We start from the raw sequence: 25,371 nt of genomic DNA, 5'->3' as shown, positions 1-25,371 counted from the left end.
GCGTTGAAGTTTATACCGCTAATCACTGAACAACTCTTCTGTTGTTTATTTTCTGGTCTCTGCTTCCTCTGCCTTCCAGACTTGTTTTCTGACTTCCTCTCTTCCATTTCCAGTTTTGCTTCTCTTCCTTCTGAATCTATGTTCATGTTCCCATTGTTTCATGTGGTCAGTAAAAATGGCTTCTGCACAATGCTTGTGTTTCAAGCAAGATGACTTCAGTGGTCACATGACTATGGCAAGACACAATACACAAGAGGTAGCAGAGCACAAAGGCATTTCTCCAATATCCCCTTTTCATAAAGGGAAAAAACTCATCGCATGCGCTATCATTTTCAGTTGCAAGTTACTCACATACAGGGTCTATCAAAAAGTCATCACAGCGATCAGAAAAATGTTCATTCTAGTCTGTCTCACTTTTGTCTGCCTCTACACATGCATTTAATAATCTTTAAAGCATTCAAGTCTACTAATAGTACTCATATGTGTTATTGTTTGTTGTTCGTCTGGTGTCTGCTGGTTCCTAGGGTGACATTGCTGTTCTGGGAAATGTCGTTGCCATGGCAAGTGTTACTACTGATCAATTGTAGTTGTTGGGGAGCAGTTGACTTCTGGGACTGTTGGTCGTTCCATTCCTTGTTCAGTTGGCGAGATCGACTCTTCCTCATCAGCTGTCTGCTGTGAAGGAGAAGCTTCTCTGGTTGCACGTTTGTGTCTGCAGTTGCGACAATATATCTGGTCATTCACTTTCATTGTTTCAGACTGAGTTATCAACTTCTCTATACAGGTTCCAAGTTATCAAGTGGGCTGACTTTTGTTGAGTACAATCAATGTTTGCACTCTGACCAGCAATCCAGCTCTCAGCTCTGGCAGTGATTTGGCTGCTTCATCAAAGTGAACTTTGGCTGTCATTTCACTTTGATCTTGTCACTCACTCCTGTTACAACTTCTGGACATCTGGCCTCAGCAGTTTTTTAGCTATTGGAAGAGTAGTTTGGGTGCGGTGTGACATTAGTCGCTAGACTGGACTACTTTCCATGCCTTCAGTAGCTGTGTTTCTCCACTCAAAGGTCACACCCTACACCTCTGTGCTGGATCTATTCAATTATTTGATGATTGCTTTGGCAATTTTCACCACTGCCTCAGCCGTTCCATTTGACTGAGGATAATGTGGAGATGTCTAGTGCTGAATTTTTCCCAATCATTCATTAAATGACTGAATTCTTCACTCAAGAACTGAGGGCCATTGTCACTCATAACAATGTCAGGAATGCCTTGAGAACTGAAGTGTGCTTTCAGTGGCGAGATAGTTAATTCCAAATACAGTGAAGAGGTCTACTCCAAGCTTCATCAATAGTTTGTCTGGGATGTCGTGAGTCATGAGCAACTCTTTAGCTTGCTTAGCTTGATGTTCATCACAAGCACTGATGTGGTCCTTGATTTCGTTGCCCATATAGAGTAGCACATTTCTCTTGCCTTCCTCAGACTAGACTCAATTCCTTGATGGCTTGCATGGATGCACTTCAGCATCCCCTGTCTCATCTCCTCAGGGGTGGTTTGTTTGTACAAGATGCCATCTTGGGCAATCACTTCATCTCAGTCTGCCTAATATTCTTTTGAAGCAACAGGTGTGGCCTAGGTGGTTTCAGGCCATCCCTTCATCACTACTGCCTGTAGCACTTGGGGAGTTGCATCTTGTGGCTTAGTTTGCTTGATCTGAGCAAGACACTTGTCTGTCAGGTTCAATGTCTCTGCCTGGGGGATGACTTCCAGAGTATGCTGTGCCATTGTATGTCATTGAATCTGGAAGATTTCATACTCTGTATTAGCGTCATAAACTTCTTTCGAAGGGACTGCAGTTATCGACAGCATGTCAGAGATGTGCATTTGCTTCCCCTCCTTGTACTTCACTTCCAAATGATATCTCTACAAACTAAGTAACATTGTTTGCAAAAGATTTGGAGCAGATAGAAGTGATTTGAGAGAGGTGCTTTGATGTGGTTTGTGGTCAGAATCTGCCGACACTTTGACTCTCCCAAACAGATACTGATTAAAGTTCTCACAAGCAGAGACAATAGCCAGGGACTCTTTCTCAATCTGCCCATAGCGTCGTTCAGTTTGCCTTAACACTGTGAATGCAAATGCAACTGGTTGTCCTTGCTGCAGGAGGTTTGATCCAAGTTTTGGTTCACTGGCATTAAACTGCAGAGTGACTTTGTCATTGACATCCCAGTACCTCAGCAATGACGTTGTTGTCACGAGTTTTTTGATATAAGTGAAAGCTGCTTCTTGTTCTGGGTCCAGGACCACTGAACATCCTTTGCAGTGAGCTTCTGCAGAGCTTCACAATCTGATGACAAACTGGGCAAGAACATTTCTAGGTGGTTCACAAATCCAACATCCGTACCTCCCAAATGGTGTCCAGAACAGTCAGAAAACTGCTGTTTCCATCAACTTCACTTACCATTATCTATCCTTCGGATCCAGGGTGGTAAAGATCTTTGCCTTGGCAAGTTGCGGCAAAGTTTTTTCAGTAGTTGGCATTGGGTAGTGAGATCTCTTCAAAACTTTATTAAGGTTCATTAGATCCAAGCACACTCTCAACTTTCCAGGTTGTTTCACTGCTACATGCTGCTAATCGAGTCTGTGGGAGTTGTCACTTTCTTAATCACTCCCATCTTTTCTAACTCCTCTATCTTGTCTCTCAGACTGGACTTGAGGGCCGCTGGAACTCACCTTGGAAGATGCTGAGTTGGCCTCACACTATCATCTATTTCAAGATGATATTCACCAGGCAGACATACAAAGTCCGTGAAAATATTTTTCTAATTTATAAGTTTAGCAGTCAATGGCTTGGTGTCATGCGAAACACTGCAAAGCTCTTCTGGTACATGGAGAGTTTCCAATCCAGGACTTGTGACTTTTGACTTGTTTCAGCTGAGATGAGGAGATTTTGCTTACTGTCTAATATCTGGAACTGCAGATCTTCTTTCTTCCCAATTGCATTGGGCTCTCGGTTTAGTTGTCCTCTTGGGTTGAGCATCTTTCCATCGTATAGCTTCAGCTTCACCTTTGATGGCTATATTTCTGGGTGACCATCACGAGCGACTTCACACAGGTCTGCAAGTTCATAATGTTGCACATAACATCGGTGTCTATCTGACACTTCATATTAACTTGATGCTCTCCTTCTGCAGTCATCACTCCAATAGCCACAAACTATTTCTTACCTAGAGACTTGACGGTGCCAACCTGTTCTAAGGTAGAGTGATTCACCAGAATCATCATTCGACATCTCCCCAGCAACCATCCTTATAGGCTGGCTTTTCTTCTTTCCAGCAAAGCACTTGTGTGCAAAGTGACTCAGCTTCTTGCAGATAGAGCACTGTTTTCCCCAGGCTGGAAATGCTTCCTTTTCTTTTCTGTGGCATCCTCTACAATATTTACATCCAGTACTCTGGACTTGACCTTGTTGCTGGTTGTTCTGTGAATAGTTCTTCCTTTTCTCCATTGTCTTCTGCTTGGAAGACCTGAACTGTTTCTCAACATAGTGCAAACCCTGGTCAGTTCTCCCACAGTACTCCAGATGCGGTCTCACAGCTGCAGTAAAGCTTTCCTACTTTTATATCCGTTCCCCTTGCAATAAACACGAACATCCCATTTGCCTTCCTCATTGCTTGCTGTACCTGTATACTAACTTTTTGTCAATCATGTACCAGGACACCCAGATCCCTCTGTACCAGTGAGTTCTGCAATCTCTCTCTATTTAAATAGTGTACTGGTTTTCCATTCTTACTGCCAAAGTGGACAAGTTTACATTTTCCCACATTACACTATATCTGCCAAATTTTTGCCCACTCACTTAACCTGTATATATTTCTTTGCAGACTCTCTAGCTCCTCTGGAGAATTTACTTCATACCTAACTTGGTGTCATCTGCAAATGCATTGAGCAGCTGCAGAGCATTCTGACGGGTGAGGAATGTTCCACAGCCACTCAGTGAATTTGCAGATGACACCAAGATAGGTACAAAAGTAAATTCTCCAGAGGAGCTAGAGAGTCTGCAAAGAGATATATATACAGTTCCGGTGTTCCATATCGATACCAATGACATAGGTAAAAAGAGCAATGAGGACCGACAGGCACATTTTAAGGAGCTAGGAAAGAAATGATGGAGTAGGAGCTCAGAGGTAGTCATCTCTGGGTTTCAGTGCCACTCGCTAGTGAGTACAGAAATAAAAGTATAGTGCAGTTGAAGGCATGGCTGGAGAGATGGTGTAGGAGGGAGGACTTTGGGACCAGTTCTGGGAGAGGTGGCACCCGTATTAGCCAGACAGGTTGCACCTCATCACATCTGGGATTATGGCTGACAATTGCTGTTGGGGAGTGTTTAAATTATCTGAGATGGTGTTTGGAGAAATGCTTCTGTGCACTGCTGCCTCTTTTGTACTGTGGCTTACCATGGTCATGTGACTACTGAGGACATCTTGGGTGAAACAAAGGCTTTGTGCAGAATCCATTTTTACCCATCACGTAAAACATGGAGTCAGGAGTGTGCAATGCAATTGAGTGGATTTTGATAGTTGATAAAGAGCCAGCCACTGCATCAAACAGCAGAGTATAATTCAAACTTCAGCCTGCGACTTTATCAGAACCTTGATTGCTGGGTGAGTCAGAATGGGTTTGAAAATTACAGTACCGACTCCGATGGAGATGAAGGGAGATGTGAAAATGAATTGGAAATTCTTCCGGTTTCAATGGGAGAACTACGAAATTGCCAGAGAGTTAAACAAGAAACCTGAACAAACAATAGCAGCAACTTTGGTTATCAGTATTGGGGAAAGAGTGCTACAAGCTGTATTGTACCCTGGACCTCACTGAGGAGCAGAAAAGCCTGTCTTGTGAAATCTTGAATGCTCTGAAGACTCATTTTGAGCCCTCTACTAATGTTATTGATGAGCACTACATGTTTGGAACCAAAGCTCAGGAAAATGGTTAGAATATGGATCAGTATGTGACTGCGCTGAGACACCCAGCTGAATCTTGTGAGTTTGAGTGACTGAAGGATGATCTAATCAGAGATAGGACTGTCTTAGGAACAAAAGATCCTAACATGAGAGCACATCTTTGAGAGAATCACACAGTGTACAAGAGGCCCTTTGGCCCATCGAGTCTGCACTGACACATGAGAAACACCTGACCTACCTACCTAATCCCATTTACCAGCACTTGGCCCATAGCCTTGAATGTTATGACGTGCCAAGTGCTCATCCAGGTACTTTTTAAAGGATGTGAGGCAACCCGCCTCCACCACCCTTCCAGGCAGCGCATTCCAGACCGTCACCACTCTCTGGGGAAAAAAAGGTTTTTCCTCACATTCCCCCTAAACCTCCTGCCCCTCACCTTGAACTTGTGTCCCCTCGTGATTGACCCTTCAACTAAGGGGAACAGCTGCTCCTTATCCACCCTGTCTATGCCCTTCATAATCTTATACACCTCGATCAGGTCGCCCCTCAGTCTTCTCTGCTCCAACAAAAACAACCCAAGTCTATCCAACCTCTCTTCATAACTTAAATGTTTCATCCCAGGCAACATCCTGGTGAATCTCCCCTGCACCCCCTCCAGTGCAATCACATCCTTCCTATAATGTGGCGACCAGAACTGCACACAGTACCCCAGCTGTGGCATCACCAAGGTTCTATACAACTCCAACATGGCCTCCCTACTTTTGTAATCTATGTCTCGATTGATAAAGGCAAGTGTCCCATGTGCCTTTTTCACCACCCCACTAACATGCCCCTCTGCCTTCAGAGATCTATGGACACACACGCCAAGGTCCTTTTGTTCCTCAAAACTTCCTAGTGTCATGCCGTTCATTGAATACTTCCTTATCAAATTACTCCTTCCAAAGTGTATCACCTCACACTTTTCATGGTTAAATTCCATCTGCCACTTATCTGCCCATTTGACCATCCTGTCTATATCTTCCTGTAGCCCAAGACACTCAACCTCACTGTTAACCACCTAGCCAATCTTTGTGTCATCCACAAACTTACAAATCCTAGCCCCCATGACCATAGTCATCTATGTTGTTTATATAAATGACGAATAATAGGGGACCGAGCACAGATGCCTGTAGTACGCCACTGGACACTGGCTTCCAGTCACTAAAGCATCCTTCTGTCATCACCCTCTGTCTCCTACAACGAAGCCAATTTTGAATCCACCTCATCAAATTACCCTGTATCCCATGTGCGTATGCCTTCTTTATCAGTCTCCCATGTGGGACCTTGTCAAAGGTTTTGCTGAAATCCATATAAACTACATCAACTGCACTACCCTCATCTACACACCTGGTCACCTCCTCAAAAAATTCAATCAAATTTGTTAGGCATGACCTCCGTCTGACAAAGCCATGCTGACTATCCCTGATCGAACCTTGCCTCTCCAACTGGAGATAGGTTCTCTCCTTCAGAATTTTCTCCAATAGTTTCCCGACCACTGACGTGAGACTCACTGGCCTGTAGTTCCCTGGCTTATCTCTACAACCCTTCTTAAATAGCGGAACCACATTAGCTGTTCTCCAGTCCTCTGGCACCTCCCCCGTGGCCAGAGAGGAATTAAAAATTTGGGTCAGAGCCCCTGCGATCTCCTCCCTTGCCTCCCTCAGCAGTCTGGGACACAAATCATCCGGACCTGGTGATTTGTCCACTTTTAAGCCTGCCAACACCTCCAATACCTTGTCACTCCCTATATCAATTTGCTTAAGAACCTCGCAGTCCCTCTCCCCGAGTTCGACACCTTCATCCTCATTCTCTTGGATGAAGACGAATGTGAAGTATTCGTTCAACTCTCTACTGATGTCCTCTGGCTCCACCCTTAGATTGCCCCCTTGGTCCCTTATGGGCCCTACTCTTTCTCTGATTATCCTCTTCCCATTGATATACTTATAGAATATCTTGGGATTTTCCTTACTTTTGCCAGACAGAGCTTTCTCATATCCCCCCTTTGCTCTCCTAATTGCTTTCTTAAGCTGCACTTTCTGTACTCCACTAATGCCTCCGCAGATTTGCTTCCCTTGTACCTGCTAAAAGCCTCTCTTTTCCTTCTCATCGTATCCTGAATATCTCTGGTCATCCATGGCTCTCTGGGCTTGTTACTACTTCCTATCTCCCTAGAGGGAACATGTTCAGCCTGTACCCTCCCCATATCCTTTTTGAATGTCCCCACTGCTCTTCTGTAGATTTCCCCACAAGTAGCTGTTCCCAGTCTACCTTGGCCAGATCCTGCCTTATTTTACTAAAAATCCACTCTCCCCCAGTCCAAAACATTTTTTTGCAACTTGTCTATTTCTTTGTCCATAATAAGCTTAAATTGTACCATGTTGTGGTCGCTATCACTAAAATGCTCCCCCACCATCACCTCAACCACCTGTCCGGCTTTATTCCCCAGAATTAGGTCCAGCATTGCACCGTCCCTTGTTGGACCCTCTACATATTGACCTAAAAAGTTATCCTGTACACATTTCAAGAAATCCACTCCATCCAAGCCCTTAACACTATGTCTATCCCAATTAATGTTGGGAAAGTTGAAATCACCTAATATAACTTTTTATTCCTAAGCCCCTTTTTTATTCCTAAACTCTACTCACAAAGCTTCATTCGATGCCTCCTCCAAGATATCATCTCTCCTCACTGCAGTAACTGACTCCTTAACTAATAATGCAATGCCTCTCCTCTTTTACCCCCTCCCATGTCTCGCCTGAAGATTGTATATCCCGGAATGTTGAGCTGCCAATCCTGCCCCTCCCTCAACCACATCTCTGTGATGGTGACTAAATCACAGTTCCACGTGTCAATCCTCACCCTTAACTCATCCGTTTTACCTGTAATACTCCTGGCATTAAAGTAGATGCCATCCAGCCTTGCCTTACTCACCTGAAACTTAATGCAGCTGTACTCCCTCTGACTTGATTGTTTTACTGTATTATGATGTGTCCCTATCTGCTAACATTCTGTGTCCCCTCCCCTGCCGAATTAGTTTAAACTCCTCCCAACAGCACTAGCAAACCCGCCCACAAGGATGTCAGTCCCGCTCTGGTTCAGATGTAGACCGTCCCGCTTGTACAGGTCCCACCTTCCCCAGAAACAGTCTCAGTGATCCAGGAATCTAAACCCTCCCTCCTGCACCAACTCTTAAGCCATGTATTCATCTGTGCTATTCTCCTATTTCTGTGCTCGCTAGCACGTAGTACTGGGAGTAATCCAGAGATTACAACCCGAGAGGTCTTGCTTTATAACCTACTGCCTAACTCCCTGAATTCTTGATGCAAGACCTCATCCCTCTTTCTACCTATTTCATTGGTACCAACATGTACCTTGACTTTTGCCTTATCACCCTCCCCCTTCAGGATGCCCTGCAGCCATTCAATGACATCCCGGACCCTGGCACCAGGGAGGCAACACACCATCCTGGAGTCATGTTGACGGCCACAGTAGCGCCTATCTGTTCCCCGACTATAGAATCCCCTATTACTATTGCTCTTCCTCCCCTCCTGTACAGACAGGCTGCTTATGGCGCCAGAAGCTTGGCTCTGTCTGCACTTCCTGGAAGAACCAGCGCCCTCATCAGCCTCCAAAATGGAATACCGATTTGCGAGTGGGACCCCAGGGGACTCCTGAACTACCTGCCTGTTTCTCTTGGACTGCCTGGTGGTCACCCATTCCCTTCCTTAAGTCCCTTCATCTGCGGTGTGACCACCTCTCTAAATGTGCTATCCACGATGCTCTCAGACTCACAGATGCTCCAGTGTCCCCAGCCACCGATCCAGCTCTGAAACCCGAGCTTCCAGGAGCTGCAGCTGGACACACTTCCTGTACACATGCTGGTCCCGGGCACTGGAAATGTTCCCGGCTTCCCACGTGGAACACAAGGAGCACACCACAGCTTTGAGCTCTCCTGCCATGACTTATCCCTTTAAATTAAACCTCTTAAATCAATTGCTCTAGGGCCCTTCTTTCCTGATCGTTGTTACTACAGAATATACAAACTATAAATCACAAAAAGACCTTAAACTATGAGCGATAAAAGTAGTAAATACTTACCCGACCTTGCCCACTACTTACCAGTCATTTCTCTCCCTTGTAGCCTCTACTGCTGCAGCAGGGCAAGACCACTCTCTGATGATTTAAGAAGTTGGATAGCAAAGAAAAAATGCAAAGAGCCGCTCTTCCCTTCTGCACCGAAATCCCACTGTGCGCCAAATTGCCAATACCCACACTCACTCTGGCTGTGTCTCGTTCATGATGAGGTCTCTCCCCTGCTCATGTGCAAGCTCACTGATCATGTGCTTCTAATAGTCCCTTTCTTAAATAGAGCTAAAGTGAGCTGAGATGACTCACACTAGTTAAGCTTCAATTAGTAATCAACATCTATTCAGGCCCGAATCATGCTTCAGGTGATAGACAGTTAACTGTCACACAGTCAGCTGAGTCAGCTGCCTTACCAAACTTTTAACTAGACTACTGAACTTACAAAAATTAAGGAGAAGTTAAAGAGAAAGACTTACCAGTTCAATTCCCACCGTGCACCAAATTGCCAATACCCACACTCACTCTGCCTGTGTCTCACTGAGGATGAGGTCTCTCCCCCGTTCGTGTGCAAGCACACTGCTCTGAAGTACAGACTGAAGCAAGCACACACTGAAGAGAAACTTCCTTTCAAGAAAGCTATTGACATGGGCAGAAGCTCAGAAGTGGTCAATCATCAGCATTAGAAGCAGTTGAGAGGAGGTTCACGTGACCCATTCCTGGGTTGAAGGGCTTATCTTATGAAGAAAGGTTGACAAGTTGGGCCTATAGCCATTGGAGTTCAGAAGAATGAGAGGAAACTGAGACTTGACACTAGATACAGGACAGATGTTTCCAATTGTGGGGAAGACTAGAAAAAGGGAACACAGTTTCAGAATAAGAGGTCTCCCTTTTAACACTCAGATGAGGAGATTTTTTTCTCTGAGGGTCATAAGTATGTGGCATTTTCTTCCCCAGAGACTAGTGGAGGCTGGGTCATTGAACTTATTTGAAACAGAGTCGGACAGACAAGGGAGTCAAGAGTTTTGGGGGGCAGACAGGAAAATGGAGTTGAAACAACAACCAGATCAGCCATGATTTTACTGAATGGCAGAACAGGCTTGAAGGGCCAAATGACCTACTTCTGCTCCTAAGACCTGTTTCCCTACCTTCCCATGTTCCATCAGCTGCTGTGGTGGGATTTGAATCCATATCCTCAGAGCCTTAGCCTCAGACTGGGACTCTACATTACTAGGCCTATGACTATAGAATCCCCTTGAAGTTCTGCAGTCCTGCCACTTCCAGTATTGAATGGTGGTGGACAATTAAACAACTCGCTGGAGAAGGAAGCTCCACAAATATCCCCATCCTCAATGATGGAGGAGCCCAGCACATTAGTGCAAAAGATAAGGCTGAATCATTTGCTGCAATCTTCATCCAGAATTGCCGAGTGGATGATCCATCTCAGCCTCCTCCGGAGGTCCCCAGCATCACAAATGCCAGTCTTAAGCCAATTCGATCCACTCCACATGATATCAAGAAACGACTGAAGGCACCGGATAGTGCAAAGGCTATGGGCCCTGACAATGGTCCAGCAATGGAATTGAAGACGTGGGCTCCAGAACTTGCCACACCCCTAGCCAAGCTGTTCCAGTACAGCTACAACACTGGCATCTACCCGGCTATGTGGAAAACTGCCCAGGTATTTCCTGTACACAAAAAGCAGGACAAATCCAACTCGGCCAATTACGACCCCATCAGTCTACTCTCCATCATCTGTAAATTAATGGAAGGGGTCATCAACAGCGCTACTAAGCGGCACTTGCTTAGCAATAGCCTTCCCACTGACGCTTAGTTTGGGCTCTGCTAGGGCCACTCAGCCCCTGACCTCATTACAGCCTTGGTTCAAACATAGACAAAAAAGCTGAACTCCCGAGGTGAGGTGAGAGTGACTGCCCTTGACATGAAGGCAGCATTTGACAGAGTGTGGCATCAAGGAGCCCGAACAAACCTTAAGTCAAAGGGAATAAGGGGGAAAACTCTCCACTGGTTGGAGTTATGCCTAGCACAAAGGAAGATGGTTGTGGTTGTTGGAGGTCAGTCATCTCAGCTCCAGGACATCACTGCAGGAATTCCACAGGGTAGTGTCCTCGGCCCAACCATCTTCAGCTGATTCACCAATGACCTTCCTTCCATCATAAGGTCAGAAGTGGGGATGTTTGCTGATCATTGTACAATATTCAGCACCATTCGTGACTCCCCAGATGCATGTCCAAATGCAGCAAGACCTGGACAATTTCCAGGCTTGGGCTGACAAATGGCAAGTAACATTTGTACCATACAAGTGTCAGGCAATGACCATCTCCAACAAGAGAGAATCCAGCCATCACCCCTTGTTATTCAATGGCATTACCGTTACTGAATCCCCCACCATCAACATCCTCGGGTTACCATTGACCAGAAACTGAATTGCACTAGCCATATAAATACTGTGGCTACAAGAGCAGGTAAGAGGAATAGTGTGACGAGTAACCCATCTCCTGACTCCTCAAAGTCTGTCCACCATCTACAAGGCACAAGTCAGGAGTGTGATGGAATACTTCCCCCTTGCCTGGATGAGTGCAGCTCCCACAACACTCAAGAAGCTCAACACCATCAAGGACAAAGCAGCCCGCTGGTTTGGCACCACATCCACAAACATTCACTCCCTCCACCACCTACGCTCAATAGCAGCAGTATGTACCATCTACAAGATGCACTGCAGAAATTCACCAAGGCTCCTTCGACAGCACCTTCCAAACCCACAACCACCACCATCTAGAAGGACAAGGGCAGCAGACACATGGGAACACTACCACCTGGACGTTTCCCTCCAAGTCACTCACCATCCTGACTTGGAAATATATTGCCGTTCCTTCACTGTCGCTGGGTCAAAATCCTGGAACACATTCCCTAACAGCACTGTGGGTGTACCTACACCACATGGACTGCAGCAGTTCAAGAAGGCTGCTCACCACCACCTTCTCAAGGGCAACTGGGGATGGGCAATAAATGTTGGCCCAGCAAAGCCCACAACCCATGAATCAATTAAAAAAAAATCCCCTGTCACTACTGCTTTTTCAGTCTTCCTCCTGCAGCTCCATCCCCCCAACTCCCCGCCAACCCCACTATCCCCTATACAGTTGAGGCATCCATGGTACTGTGGACTGGCTTGTAGTACCCAGAGGAACTATGAGTTGAATTTTCTTCACTTACAGGGTTGTGAATCTTTGGAATTCTCTCCCCTAGAGGATTGTGTGCACGCTATTGTTGAGTATATTTGAGGCTGAGATAGACAGATTTTTGATCTCACAGGCAAACCATGGATATGGAGAGCAGCCATGAAAGTGCAATTGAAGCATAAGACCAGCCATGATCATGTTGAATGGTAGAGCAGATTCAACAGGCTGTATGGTCAACTCCTACTCCTATCAGATCTCAGAATAGGTTTGTTATTTAGTCTCAAGAGTGTGGGTTGTTACCCGAGCAAACAGATTAAATGTTTATTTCTGGTACAATTGTAGGTATAGTTTTCTCAGAAGGTGAATTGTGGAGACAAATGCGCAGATTCACACTAACAACTCTACGTGATTTTGGAATGGGCAAGAAATCAATTGAAGAGAAAATCATTGAAGAAGCGGGATTCCTGGTCAATTTATTCAAATCTTACAATGGTGAGTTTAACCGTTTTAATTGGTTGAATTGTGATTCACTCGCCACATGTTTCAGATCTCACTCACTTTTAAAGTTGAGAAACCAGGTATGGGATCGAGGTTCATGGTACAGGGATCAACAAATAGGGAAAAGGGCCAGGGGTGAACAACTACTTATATTTATACAGCAGCTTAAACATAATGAAATGTCCCAAGGCACTTCACAGGAACAAAATAAAAATAAACACAAAGCCACATAAGGAGACATGGAGCCGGGTTTTCACCATCGAGGTGGGTAGCTTGAGTCGGGAAATTTCACGGCTTGGTGCACCCACCTCGGGGGTAAGTGCCCCGAATGGCACGAGTTGAGCTCTGGGGGAAGTGTGCAATATGGAGTCAAGCCCACCACACTCAGACGCAGATCAGAAATGGATACAGGAGCTGCTGAGTGGCAAGGCGGGCTGTTTAACAGACCCACCTCAGTTCTCTGGGACTAAGTGACAGTTGTTTTGTTAAATATTAGGCCCTCTAGCCCTCACCCTTCACACCCCCTCAACCCCCCAACCACTCCCCATGCCACATCCATGACAAATAATGCCATCCATGCCCCCCACCAGCCCCCAATGACCACTTAAACCCCCCCATTCCAACTCACAGCATTTCCATGCCAATGCACCCAGTAAATACTCTGCATTGAACTAATGAACCCGATAGTAACAAAGGCACGTGTGAAAATGTAAAAAAAAAGTCATTCATGATTTTCTTTAAAAAGTGTTGCTTCACCAATCTATAAAAGTGTGAATCAACCAGATCATTAGACTATCAGTAACAGAAACTATAAGCACTTGGCACTTTTTTATCTTGTGTCATAAATATTGACCCAATGACAAAATAGATCACAGAAACAAAGCTTGGAAAGCTATCAGTCAAGCATTGTTGCCCTTCTGTGCACCTGTTTCAACAAAGTCACACATAATGAGGCTTGGCTGAGAGCCCCAACTTCAATAAAGACTTTATTTTGTTGAAACACGTGCACGGAAGGGAAAATTTTGCAAGTGACATCTGGCTGTGATTAAAGATAAGAATGAAACTGGGTGACAGCAGTTTTGCTCAGCTGGATGACAGTGGAGAGGCGTTGGAAGAGGATGGTGTTGTCAACCATGTCAAAGGCTGCAGACAGGTTATGAAGAATGAGGAGGGATAGTTTACCTTTGTAACTCTCACATAGGATGTCAATGTTGACTTTGACCAGGCTTTTGACTTTACAGTACAGCAACACTACAGAATGTTGATAGCAGGGATTCAAACATGCAGTTTCGGAAAATATGGGAAGAGGGGCGATAACATATTCGAGGACATTGGAGAGGAAAGGGAGGTTGAAGGAGGGATGTTGGTTTGCAAGAAATGTGGGGTCAATGGCCATGATTTCCCAGCCCCGCTGTGGCGGGTTCCCATGCGGTGAATGCAGCGAGCCATTCAAATGTGCATTAACATTGGCAGGGAAGATCCCACTGTCAGGAGGGGCCGGAAAATTATGGCCAAGGTTTTTTTTTTCAGGAGAGGGGAAATGATGGTAAATTTAAAGAAATCATTAACATGGGGACCAGGAGGGGAATTCTGGTGGTCAGTAATTTTGCAGGAATAGGGTGAAGGGAGTAGGAGGTGGGTCTAGTGGACAAGATGAGCTCAGAGAGGGCATGAGAAGAGATAGAAGAGAAAGTAGAGAAAGATGTGAGTTCAGGGAGTTCAGAGTTCAGCAGCCAGGGACTTTAGAGGAGGTTTGGCCAAGTGGACTCATGGAAGGGAGGGACAGAGTAGAGGGAGCTGACTGGATGGTTTCCATCATGGTGACAAAGGAATCCATGAGCTCCTCTCATTTATTGTTGGAGGTGAGGATGGAGGCAACAGGGAGATGGATTTCATGTGATAGTTTGCAGAAGAGAAAAGAAGCCGGGGTTATCTTTGCATTCCAGGATGATCAAGGAATAGTGAGCTGTTTTACCAAATGAGAGTAAGACCTGATAATGTGTTAAGTGGTCCAAGCAAATCTGGTGGTGCATGGCTAAAGCAATTGTCTTCCATGTTCACATTCCATGGGCCTCAGAGAGTGGAGATGTGGGTCATATCAGGGGGAATGGCCAGGCTGAGAGAGGATAATGGTTAATGCAGACTAGCACATCAAAGATGGAGGTGAGGGTACCATTGAGTTAACCAATAGCTAAGGAAATGTCATGGTGAATGGAAGGCGAGATAGTTTGGATTTCAGAGTGCAGTTGGAAGTGAATTGGGGGACGGTTTTTTCCAGGGACAGATACAGAAAGAGATATCGCCAGGGTGAGGATGGCGGACGTAGGTGGAGAGTGATAAGGAAGTAATCAGAGATGGGCTTATCTGTGATTCATACAATGCGATTAGCAAGACCAAATGAGATGGCAAGGTCAGGGGAATGGCTATAAATATGGGATGGGGAGTTCGTATGGAGGGAGAGAGATTTAGGGAGGATAAGAGAACTCAGAGGTTGAGATGAGGTGAAAAATCAAGGTAAGTAATGCAAACTGGGTTTTAAAGACCAGGATGGGAAGAGAATTTGGAAGACAAAGAATTCTAAGCACTGAGGCCATAGGAAAAGAGTGGGAGAGTTGACATTGAGTCTTGAGTTTATTGTAGAGAACAGGCAGGAAAGAGTGGGATTTTTAGGCTGGAGTATTTCAAACATAAGTGCCCAGATTTTTGCTCCAGGGTCAAGTACACAGAGTTAGGAGAATCACTGGCTCCACAAACACAACCTCTAAAAATGTCTGCCGAGCTTCCGATTTTCGGTCCCTGGTTGCGGGGTGGGGGGGACTGGACTCCATCTTCTCCTTCTTTGGCAGTCCCTCAGGACCGAGGATGACTTTCATCCACTCCGGGGTTGTCAGTTCTGAGGTGACTAAGAGTTTGATGAGGAGGGTGGGTGGGATGCTCAGATTTTGGTCCACTCCTTCCACTGTTTGTGCTTGGCCTCCACCTGGACCTGTCGGAGACGTTAAGAATGGCCGATACCTTCGTAGATGCTTCTTCTCCAGTTTGAACAGTCTCGAGCAAGAGATTCCGACATATCGGTGGGGACGTTGTATTTTTTTAAGGTGGCTTTGAGGAGGTCCCTGAAATGTTTCCTCTGCCCTACCGGTAACCGCTTGCCATGACGAAGCTCGGAGTAGAGAGCTTGGTTTGGTGGTCTTGTATCAGACATGCAGATGATGTGGCCCAGCCAACATGGCTGATTAACCATAACCAGTGCCTATACTGGGGATGTTGGCCTGACAGAGGACTCTGATATTGGAGCACCTAACCTGCCATTGAATTTGCAGGAGGCATCGTAGGTGATATTTCTCCAGGGATTTAAGCTGTTTGCTGCATACTATCATGTCTCTGATGCGTACAGGAGGGCAGGTAGCGCTGCAGTCCTGTAGACCATGAGCTTGATGCCAGGTTCGAGCTCTTTGTCATCAAACACTCTTTTCCTCAATCGGCCGAAGGCTACGCTGGCACACTGACGGCGATTCGTTGTTGATATCTCGCTTCACTGAGAGGAGGCTCCCAAGGTCTGGGAAATTATCCATATTGTCCAATGGTGCACCGTGGATCTCAATAGCTGGAGGGGGTGGGGTGGGGGCAGTGTTGCGCGGTGGGAGCAGGCTGGTAGAGGACTTTTGTCTTCCAGATGTTTAGCCTAGGGCTCATTCTTTCATACACCTCTGTGAATGCATCGATGATAGTTTGGACCTCAGCCTTCATGTGTCTGTAGACCTGTTTTCTTTCCCTTGAATTTTGGCGGTGGTTCTGGTTCAGGAATGCCTTGCGCTTGTGACTCAGCAGCTCCTGGATCTCCTGGTCGTTCTCGTCAAACCAGTCTTGATGTTTCCTGGTGGAGAAACCAAGAGTATCCTTGCAGGTGATGGTTATGGCAGATTTTAGGGCAGACCAGACACTGTGGGCATTTTGTGGTTCCTGTTCGTTGAACATGGCCAGGTCACTTGTGAGACACTGCCTGGGTAGGCATTTCTTCGCAGAGCCCTTGAGCCTATCAACATTGATTGCCCAGGTTGATGGAGATAGTAGCCCAGGTTAGGCAATGGTTGTTCCAGCAGCTGTCAGCTCTTGTCATGGCACATGTGATGTGAACATCCTTGCAGTCCCTTGCTTGGATGATGACATGGTCAAGCAGGTGCTAATGTCTGGAGCGAGGGTGTTGCCATGGGGTCTTTTACTCGTCTCTCTGATGAAATAAGGTGTTCAGTATGTTCAGACCATGTTCTAGGCATTTCATCAGAAGGGGGACTTTGTCGGTGTTAGCTTTCCATACACCTTCCTTGCCAATCCTGTCTCTCCAGAGATTTTATTGTCTATTCCAATTCTGGCATTGAAATCATTAAGGAGAATCAGCTTGTCTCCCGTGATAATGAGAAGTGCCGTATTCAGGGGCAGGACTTAGGATTTTCAGATAGTTCCACTATTTTTGCCATGACGGAGAAGCTCTTTGTCGTGATGAAAATCTGAGCCAAGATAAACTAAAGAATGTAGATCAGGGGTAGAGTAACCATAACTATGCAAATCAAATGGAGCAACATGCACAACATTGTAAGATTGCATGATGGATACGAGATGGAAACACGGCATTTGGTTCAGTCTTTAGTCAATGCGTCATGAAGCTATTATGTATATAATATTTTCACAGAACCACAAAGAATCAAACAGTGCAGAAGAGGCCCTTTGGCCCATTGAGTCTGCACCAACTCGTGAGAAACACCTGACCTACTACCTAATCCCATTTACCAGCACTTGGCCCATAACCTTGAATGTTATGACGTGCCAAGTGCTCATCCAGCTACTTCTTAAAGATGTGAGGCAACCCGCCTCCACCACCCTCCCAGGCGTGCATTCTAGACCGTCACCACCCTCTGGGTAAAAAAAGCTTTTCCTCACATCCCCCCTAAACCTCCTGCCCCCTCACCTTGAACTTATGTCCCCTCGTGACTGACCCTTGAACTAAGGGGAACAGCTGGTCCCTATCCACCCTGTCCATGCCCTTCATGATCTTATACACCTCAATCAGGTCACCCCTCAGTCTTCCCTGCTCCAATGAAAACAACCCAAGTCTATCCAACCTCTCTTCATAACTTAAATGTTTCATCCCAGGCAACATCCTGGTGAATCTCCTCTGCACCCCCTCCAGTGCAATCACATCCTTCCTATAATGTGGCGACCAGAACTGCACACTGTACTCCAGCTGTAGCTTCACCAAGGTTCTATACAACTCCAGCATGACCTCCCTACTTTTGTAATCTATGCCTCGATTGATAAAGGCAAGTGTCCCATATGCCTTTTTCACTACCTCACTAACGTGCCCCTCCACCTTCAGAGATCCATGGACACACACGCCGAGGTCCCTTTGCTCCTCAGAACTTCCTAGTGTCATGCCGTTCATTGAATACTTCCTTGTCAAATTACTCCTTCCAAAGTGTATCACCTCACACTTTTCAGGGTTAAATTCCATCTGCCACTTGTCTGCCCATTTGACCATCCTGTCTATATCTTCCTGTAGCCCAAGACACTCAACCTCACTGTTAACCACCCGGCCAATCTTTGGAAAATATTTTTCTTTTAAAATAGAGGTTTAGTCTGTGGGCATGTCTTATTTGGATTAAAGGCAGCTAGCCTGGGTGCTTTGATATGAACTCGTTTTGATATGTAAGACAGATAGGTGCATTTGCATTTTTTGAATAGAGCATTCAAGAAGTGGGGTAAAAACTTGACGCCTTTCTAGCAGCTACCAAGCAATATGTTTATATTACTAATAAAATTGTACTTTGAAAGGGGTTTTATTGTTAGAGAGGTTTAGTTCAGCGGTTGTCGATACAATACGAATTAACATTCAATGAAGCAATAGGTATAACTTCAGCAATTTGCGGGTTTGCAGAGCAGAGGCAATATAAGATCAAAGTCTGTAAGCCTACCACTGTGTCTGCAAGCAACCAAAGTAAAAAGAACTTCATTTTGAAGTTGTAAGGAGAAAATGCTTTGCCTGGTGTTTGTTTGAGTCTATGGGTTGCTGTTGCCTTAATGGAGATTAGTTTGGGAATTTGTTAAAAGTTATGATAGTCATAATTTGTAGCTATGTGTATATATATATATTTTAACCTGCGTAAATTAATAAAATGTTTAATTTAGTTTAATGTAAAACTTCGAGAACTGGTGGTCTGATTCCTGAACTTAGAGTCGCATCTCAAACATAACACTTCAAATTATAGGTTATGACAGTTGTTTAAAGTTTCCCTCTGAGATTTTTAAATAACTCCGCTTTACCAACTGCATCGGTCATAACAAATAAGACTTTCTATTTCCTCATACCAGGCAGCATCCTGGTGAATTGGCATTGCACACATGAGCCTCAATATTCTTCCTGTAGTGTGGAACCGAACACTCTGACAGGGTTACTAAGGTTTTGTGTTTGATCATAACCCCTTGGTTATATTGGAGCAGGGGTGGTGGTGGGCGGGCACTGAAATTGGCAGTCCACCTACCATATTCAAATTGATAATCAAGGGTCAATGGTTTGTTACCAAGCCAATTAACCCCGATAATGCGCTGCCCATGCCATAATATGGTGTGGCGTGGGCAGGCAGGTGGGATTGGGCAGCCCGATTTTTAATAACAGATCCCTCAAAGAGTGGGAACAAAGGGAGGGTTGGTCTCTATCTCTGCGGGCTGCCCTTTGTGGATTGGGGTCAGTCCCGCTAAGATATCCCACACTTCTTTTCGACCCACCTGCTACATTAAACTCACTACCCCCACTCCACCAATCACCTCCCTCCTCCCTAACCTGCCAAAACCCTCCCTGCCCTAGACACAGGACTTACCTGTCTCTGGGATATACTGGGCTTTCCTCCTTGTGGAGTCCTGGTATCACCCACTAATGCACTCTTGGAACTGAAGTCCCACACTACCTCTGTTTAGTCCTCCAGCAGCACGTTATGGCTGTTGGGGGCGTGGGGGTGGATGGACTGGAACGAAGTGGGTTCGCTCCATGTCGATGGGCTGGCTTCCTCCCCCACTTAATACTCAGCCCATGAATTCTTCTCTCTTTCCATCTTGTACTCCTGACTTGGTGTCTCGTAACATGTTTGGCACTGCAAAAACAGTTGAAATATTTAGCAGAACCAGAAGCGCCCGTTAGTGGGAGCAGAAAAAAAGTGTTGACTAATCACCTGCCCATTATACACCCTGTCCAACTTCTTTCATTAACATAATGGGCGGCTGATTTACATGTTGTATAATTTATCTGTTGTTGGATTAATTGAAGTTCAGAATCATATATTCTAACAGCTTTTCTTGTCATCCAGGTCAGCCTATCCAACCTCAAAATGCTCTGGACACAGCCACTGCTAATATCATTGCTGTTCTGTTGTTTCAACAACGATTTGATTATGAAGATGAATCCCTCAGAAGATTCTTGACAACTTCGCACCAAATGCAAAAGGACAAATCAAGTCGAATGGTTCGGGTAAGGCCAAATATGTCATCATTTGCAGGACACAATCATTGCCCCCTGTTCAGGTAAATGTGCGAAGCTGAAACTAACTGATTTAACGAAGATGTTTACTTCACAGTGAAAGAAAGGACAAAGGAACTCAGGTCCCACATGGGTTTCAAAAACTTATTCCAATAGGATAATACAATGTGATTCAGGGTCTTATTCATTTTGAATAATACAATGGGTTTTAGGACCCGATTCCAATAGAATATTACAAGAGATTCTGGATTTTAGTCCAACTTTTTTTATATATTCATTCATGGGATGTATGGGGTGCATTTATTGCCCATCCCTAATTGATCTTGAGAGGGTGGTGGTGAGCTGTCTTCTTGAACCGCTGTGGTCCATGTTGTGTAGGTACACCCACAGTGCTGTTAGGGAGGGTGTTCCAGGATTTTGACCCATTGAAAGTGAAGGAATGGTGATATATTTCCAAGACAGGATGGTGTGAATCTTGGAGGGGAACTTGCAGGTGGTGGTGTTCCCATCTATCTGTAGTCCTTGTCCTTCTAGTTGGTAGTGGTCATGGGTTTGGAAGGTGCTGCCTAAGGAGCCTTGGTGAGTTCCCGCAGTGCATCTTGTAGGAGGTACACACTGCTGCTACTGTGTGTCAGTGGTGGAAGAAGTGAACATTTGTGGATGTGGTGCCAATCAAGTGGGCTGCTTTGTCCTAGATGGTGTCAAGATTGTTGACTGTTATGGGAGCTGCACTCATACGAGCAACTGGGGAATATTTCATCACATTCCTTGCTTTTGCCTTGCAGATAGTTGACAGCCTTTGGGGAGTCAGGAGGTGAGTCATTCGCAGCATGATTCCTAGCCACTTATCTGCTCTTGTAGCTATGGTATTTATATGACTACTCAAGTTCAGTTTCTGGTCAATGGTAAACATCAGGGTGTTGATAGTGGGAGATTCAATGATGGGAATGCCAATGAATGCCAAAGGGTGATGGTTTGATTCTCTTTTGTTGGAGACGGTCTTTGCCTGGCACTTGTGTGCCGTGAATGTTACTTGCCACTTGTCAGTCCAAGCCTGGATATTGTCCAGGTCTTGCTGCATTTGGACATGGACTGCTTCAGTATCTGAGGAGGCTTGAATGGTGCTGAATGTTGTGCAATCATCAGCGAACATCCCTACTTCTGACCTTATGATGAAGCAGCTGAAGATGGCTGGGCCGAGGACACTTCCCTGAGGGACTCCTGCAGTGATGTCCTGGAGCTGCGATGACTGACCTCCAACAACCACAATTGTCTTCCTTTGTGCTAGATATGACTCCAACCAGCAGAGAGATTCCCCCTGATTCCCATTGACTCCAGTTTTGCTAGGGCTCCTTGATGCCACACTCGGTCAATTGCTGCCTTGATGTCAAGGGCAGTTACTCTTACCTCATCTCGGGAGCTCAGCTCTTTTGTCCATGTTTAAACCAAGGCTGTAATGAGGTCAGGAGCTGAGTGGCCGTGGAGGAACCCAAACTGGGCATCAGTAAACAGGTTATTGCTAAGCAAGTGCTTCTTGATAGCACTGTTGATGACCCCTTCCATCACTGTGCTGATGATTGAGAGTAGACTCATAGGGTGGCAATTGTCTGAACTGGATTTGCCTGATTTTCTGCTTGGCAATTTTCCACATTGTGGGATAGATGCCAGTGTTGTAGCTTTACTAGGACAGCTTGGTTAGGGGCGTGGCAAGTTATGGAGCACAAGTCTTCAGCACTATTGCCGGAATGTCGTCAGGGCCCGTAGCCTGTGCAGTATCCAGTGCCTTCAGTCATTTCTTGATATCACGTGAAGTAAATGAAATTGGCTGAAAACTGGCATCTGTGATGCTGGGGACCTCAGGAGCTGGCCGAGATGGATCATCAACTTGGCATTTCTGTTTGAAGATGGTTACAAATGCTCAGTCTTGACTTTTGCATTTATGTGCTGGGCTCTCCCATCATCGAGGACGGGGGTATTTGTGGAGCTTCCTCCTCTGTTTAATTGTCCACCACCATTTATGACTGCATGTGGCAGGACTGCAGAGCTTTGATCTGACCCATTGGTTGTCGAATTGCTTAACTCTGTCTATAATATGCTGCCTCAGATGACTAGCATGCGTTTAGTCCTGTGTTGTAGCTTCAGCAGGTTGGAAACTCATTTTTAGGCATATCTGTTGCTGCTCCTGTCCAGCTCCCCAACACTGTTCATTGAACTAAGATTGACCCCCTGGCTTGATGGCATTGGTCGAGTGAGGGATGTGCCAGGCCATGAGGTTACAGATTGTGGCTGAATAAAATTCTGCTGCTGATGGTCCACAATGCCTCATGGATGCCCAGTTTTGAGTTGCTCAGCCTGTTCTGGGTCTGCCTTATTTATTATGGTGGAAGTGTCACACAACACAATGGAGCATACCCTCAGTGTGAAGATGGGACTTGGTCTCCACAAGGATTGTGCAGTGCTCAGTACAGTCATGGACAGGTACATCTGCGACATAGTTTGTTGAGGATGGGGCTTGGTAGTTTTTCCCTCTTGTTGGTTCCTTCAATACCTTTCGCAGGCTCTGTCTGGAAGATATGCCTTTCTGGAAACGGCCAGCTCGGTCAGTAGTGGCACTACCAAGCCCCTCTTAGTGGTGGACATTGAAGTCCCCCACTCAGAATACAGTCTGTGGCCTTGCAGCCCTCATTGTTTCTTCCTAATGGTGTTCAACATGGAGTACTGGTTCATCAACTGAGTGATGGTGCTGGGGCTTAATCAGCAGGAGGTTTCCTTGCCCATGTTTGACCTCATGCCATGAGACTTCATGGGATCCAGAGCCAATGTTAAGGACTCCAAAGGCTACTGCCTCCAGACTGTACACCACTGTTCTGTCAACTCTGTTGGGTCCATCCTGCCAATGGGGCAGGCATATCCAGGGCCTTGATGGTGGCGTCTGGGACATTTGTTGGAAGGTATAATCTGTGAGTATGACTATGTTAGGCTGACTAATCTTTGGGACAGCTCTCCCCATTTTGATACAACACCCCCAGATGTTAGTAAGGAGGACTGGGCTGGGTGTGCCTTTGTCATTTCCAGGTTGATGTCAGCCAGTCTATCCAGTGTTGTTCTTATTCATCGGTTTGATACAAATGAGTGGCTCGCTGGGCCATCTCATAGGTCACTAAGATTGAACCATATTGCTGTGAGTCTGGAGTCACATGTTAGCCAGGCCAGGTAAAGATGGCAGATTATCTCCCCTGAAGGACATTAGTGAACCAAATGGGCTTTGATGACAATCTGATGGTTTGAAGATAATCATTACTGAGACTCACTTTCTACTCCAGATTTATTAACCAATTGAATTTAAATTGCTCTCCTTGCCATGGTGAGATTTGAACTCCTGTCTCTCGACCATTAGTCCAGGCCTCTGGATTACCAGAACAGTAACATTACCACTGTGCTATTGTCCCCTATAACTGAAATATTTGATTGTGTTTTACAGATAACTAATGCACTGCCCTTTCTGAAATTTCTACCTGGAGCCCACAAGAGAGTCATGGATCAAACAAAGGAAGTGACGGCATTTTTGATTACTATAATTGCAAAGATTCGTAAGCAGCTGAATGAAAATGATGTGGGAAACCTCATTGAGGCATTTCTGGTCAAACAGAAAGAGGTACCATGCTTAATCAGATCCTCTATTGGGAACAGTACTGTTTGAGTTATTGGGATCCCTTTTACAGTACACATGTGTTTAATTGGAATTGTCAGCTCTTCATGCAGTCTCGTCCCCAAAGGAAACATGAAACATTGTTCAAACATTATAGTGTGTTAACTCCCCCCCATCATTTACTGATTACCTAAACCTCTCCCATTAAAGAAAAACTATTCATTTACAATCTTTCCCAATTTACAGTGTTTGTATTGATTTCATTCCTGTTTCTGTAAGACACTATAATAATGTGCCTGCCTAGAAACCACTGAATGCTCCTGTCCTACACAAACATCTCACCTTGTGTCCTGTGCAGAAGTCCATGGGTTGTCTACCAATATTGATATAACATTTAAGGGGTCATTTTAACTCTGACCATTCAATGGAAATGGTTTGAATTATTTATGAGATTCACCCATCAATATCCTACACTGATCCTGCAAGTTGCAATCTCAAGTGGTTGCTATAACACAGCAGTAAAGGCTGAGTTGTTTAAATCCCAGAGGGAAACTTGAACAACTATCATAACCTACATTTTCAATTGGTATGTTTGAGAAGCAGCTCTGAATTCAGAAATGAAACCACCAAGCCTGAAGAGGTTTTTTGTATAAACTAAATTAAACATTGATTAATTTAACAAAAAATTAAACACATACACATGCCCACAAATTACCACCATAACTTTTAAACAAATCCCCAAATTAATCACTCCCGGGTAAATCTTCATCAAGGCAACAATAACCCATAGGCTTAAACAGACACTAGACAAAGCATATTTTACCTTACGAATTCAAAAGGAGGTTCCTTGCAATTTGGTTCCTTTGCAGACACAGTTGGAGGGTTTAGAGGCTGCTTCGATCTTACATGCCTCTGACCTGCACATGCAAAACTCCTTTCTGTTTATATCTACCCTTCCCTTTGAATGTAAATTCTCATTGTATCACTCGGTCTTTGAACTCCACCTCTTCTAACAATCAAACCTCTTTCATAGTACCAATTTTATTAGTAATATAAACACATTGCTTGGTGACTCCTAGCTTGGTGCAAGATTTTACTCCCTTCTTTTGAATGGTTTATTCAACAAATGCAAATGTACTCTTTACCCTTTAATTTACGTCTATCTAATTGACATATCAAACTATTATATATCAAAGCACCCAGACTAGCTGGCTTTAATCCAATTGAGACACACACAGATGCACACATAGGCACACCCTGCTACAAGTCCAATTTAAAAATAATTTCCAATATCATTATACACATTAATATCTCTTCGTGACAGTGATATTGTAATCTCAGCATGACCAAGGAAGTAGTTTTCCAGAGAGAGTCAGCTCAGAAGAAGAGGAGCCAGCACCAGAGAAGGCGCAA

General features: G+C 45.1%; 1 protein-coding gene across 1 annotated transcript in view; it reads left to right on the top strand.

The window, feature by feature from the left end:
* LOC144677664 (cytochrome P450 2A9-like) overlaps positions 1 to 24,068 on the top strand; it is a 31,045-nt gene extending 6,977 nt beyond the window's left edge. The window contains exons 2-4 of the mRNA XM_078537693.1: positions 12,629 to 12,778; positions 20,140 to 20,300; positions 23,791 to 24,068. Coding sequence (XP_078393819.1) covers positions 12,664 to 12,778; positions 20,140 to 20,300; positions 23,791 to 24,009 — 495 coding nt within the window. The 5' untranslated portion in view covers positions 12,629 to 12,663 and the 3' untranslated portion in view covers positions 24,010 to 24,068. The remainder of the gene's footprint in view (positions 1 to 12,628; positions 12,779 to 20,139; positions 20,301 to 23,790) is intronic.
* The last annotated feature ends 1,303 nt before the right edge of the window (positions 24,069 to 25,371 follow it).

The sequence above is a fragment of the Cetorhinus maximus genome, unplaced genomic scaffold, assembly GCF_964194155.1.
Source record: "Cetorhinus maximus unplaced genomic scaffold, sCetMax3.hap1.1 HAP1_SCAFFOLD_2836, whole genome shotgun sequence".
Lineage (NCBI taxonomy): Eukaryota > Metazoa > Chordata > Chondrichthyes > Lamniformes > Cetorhinidae > Cetorhinus > Cetorhinus maximus.
This window is presented reverse-complemented; position numbering and strand designations above follow the sequence as displayed.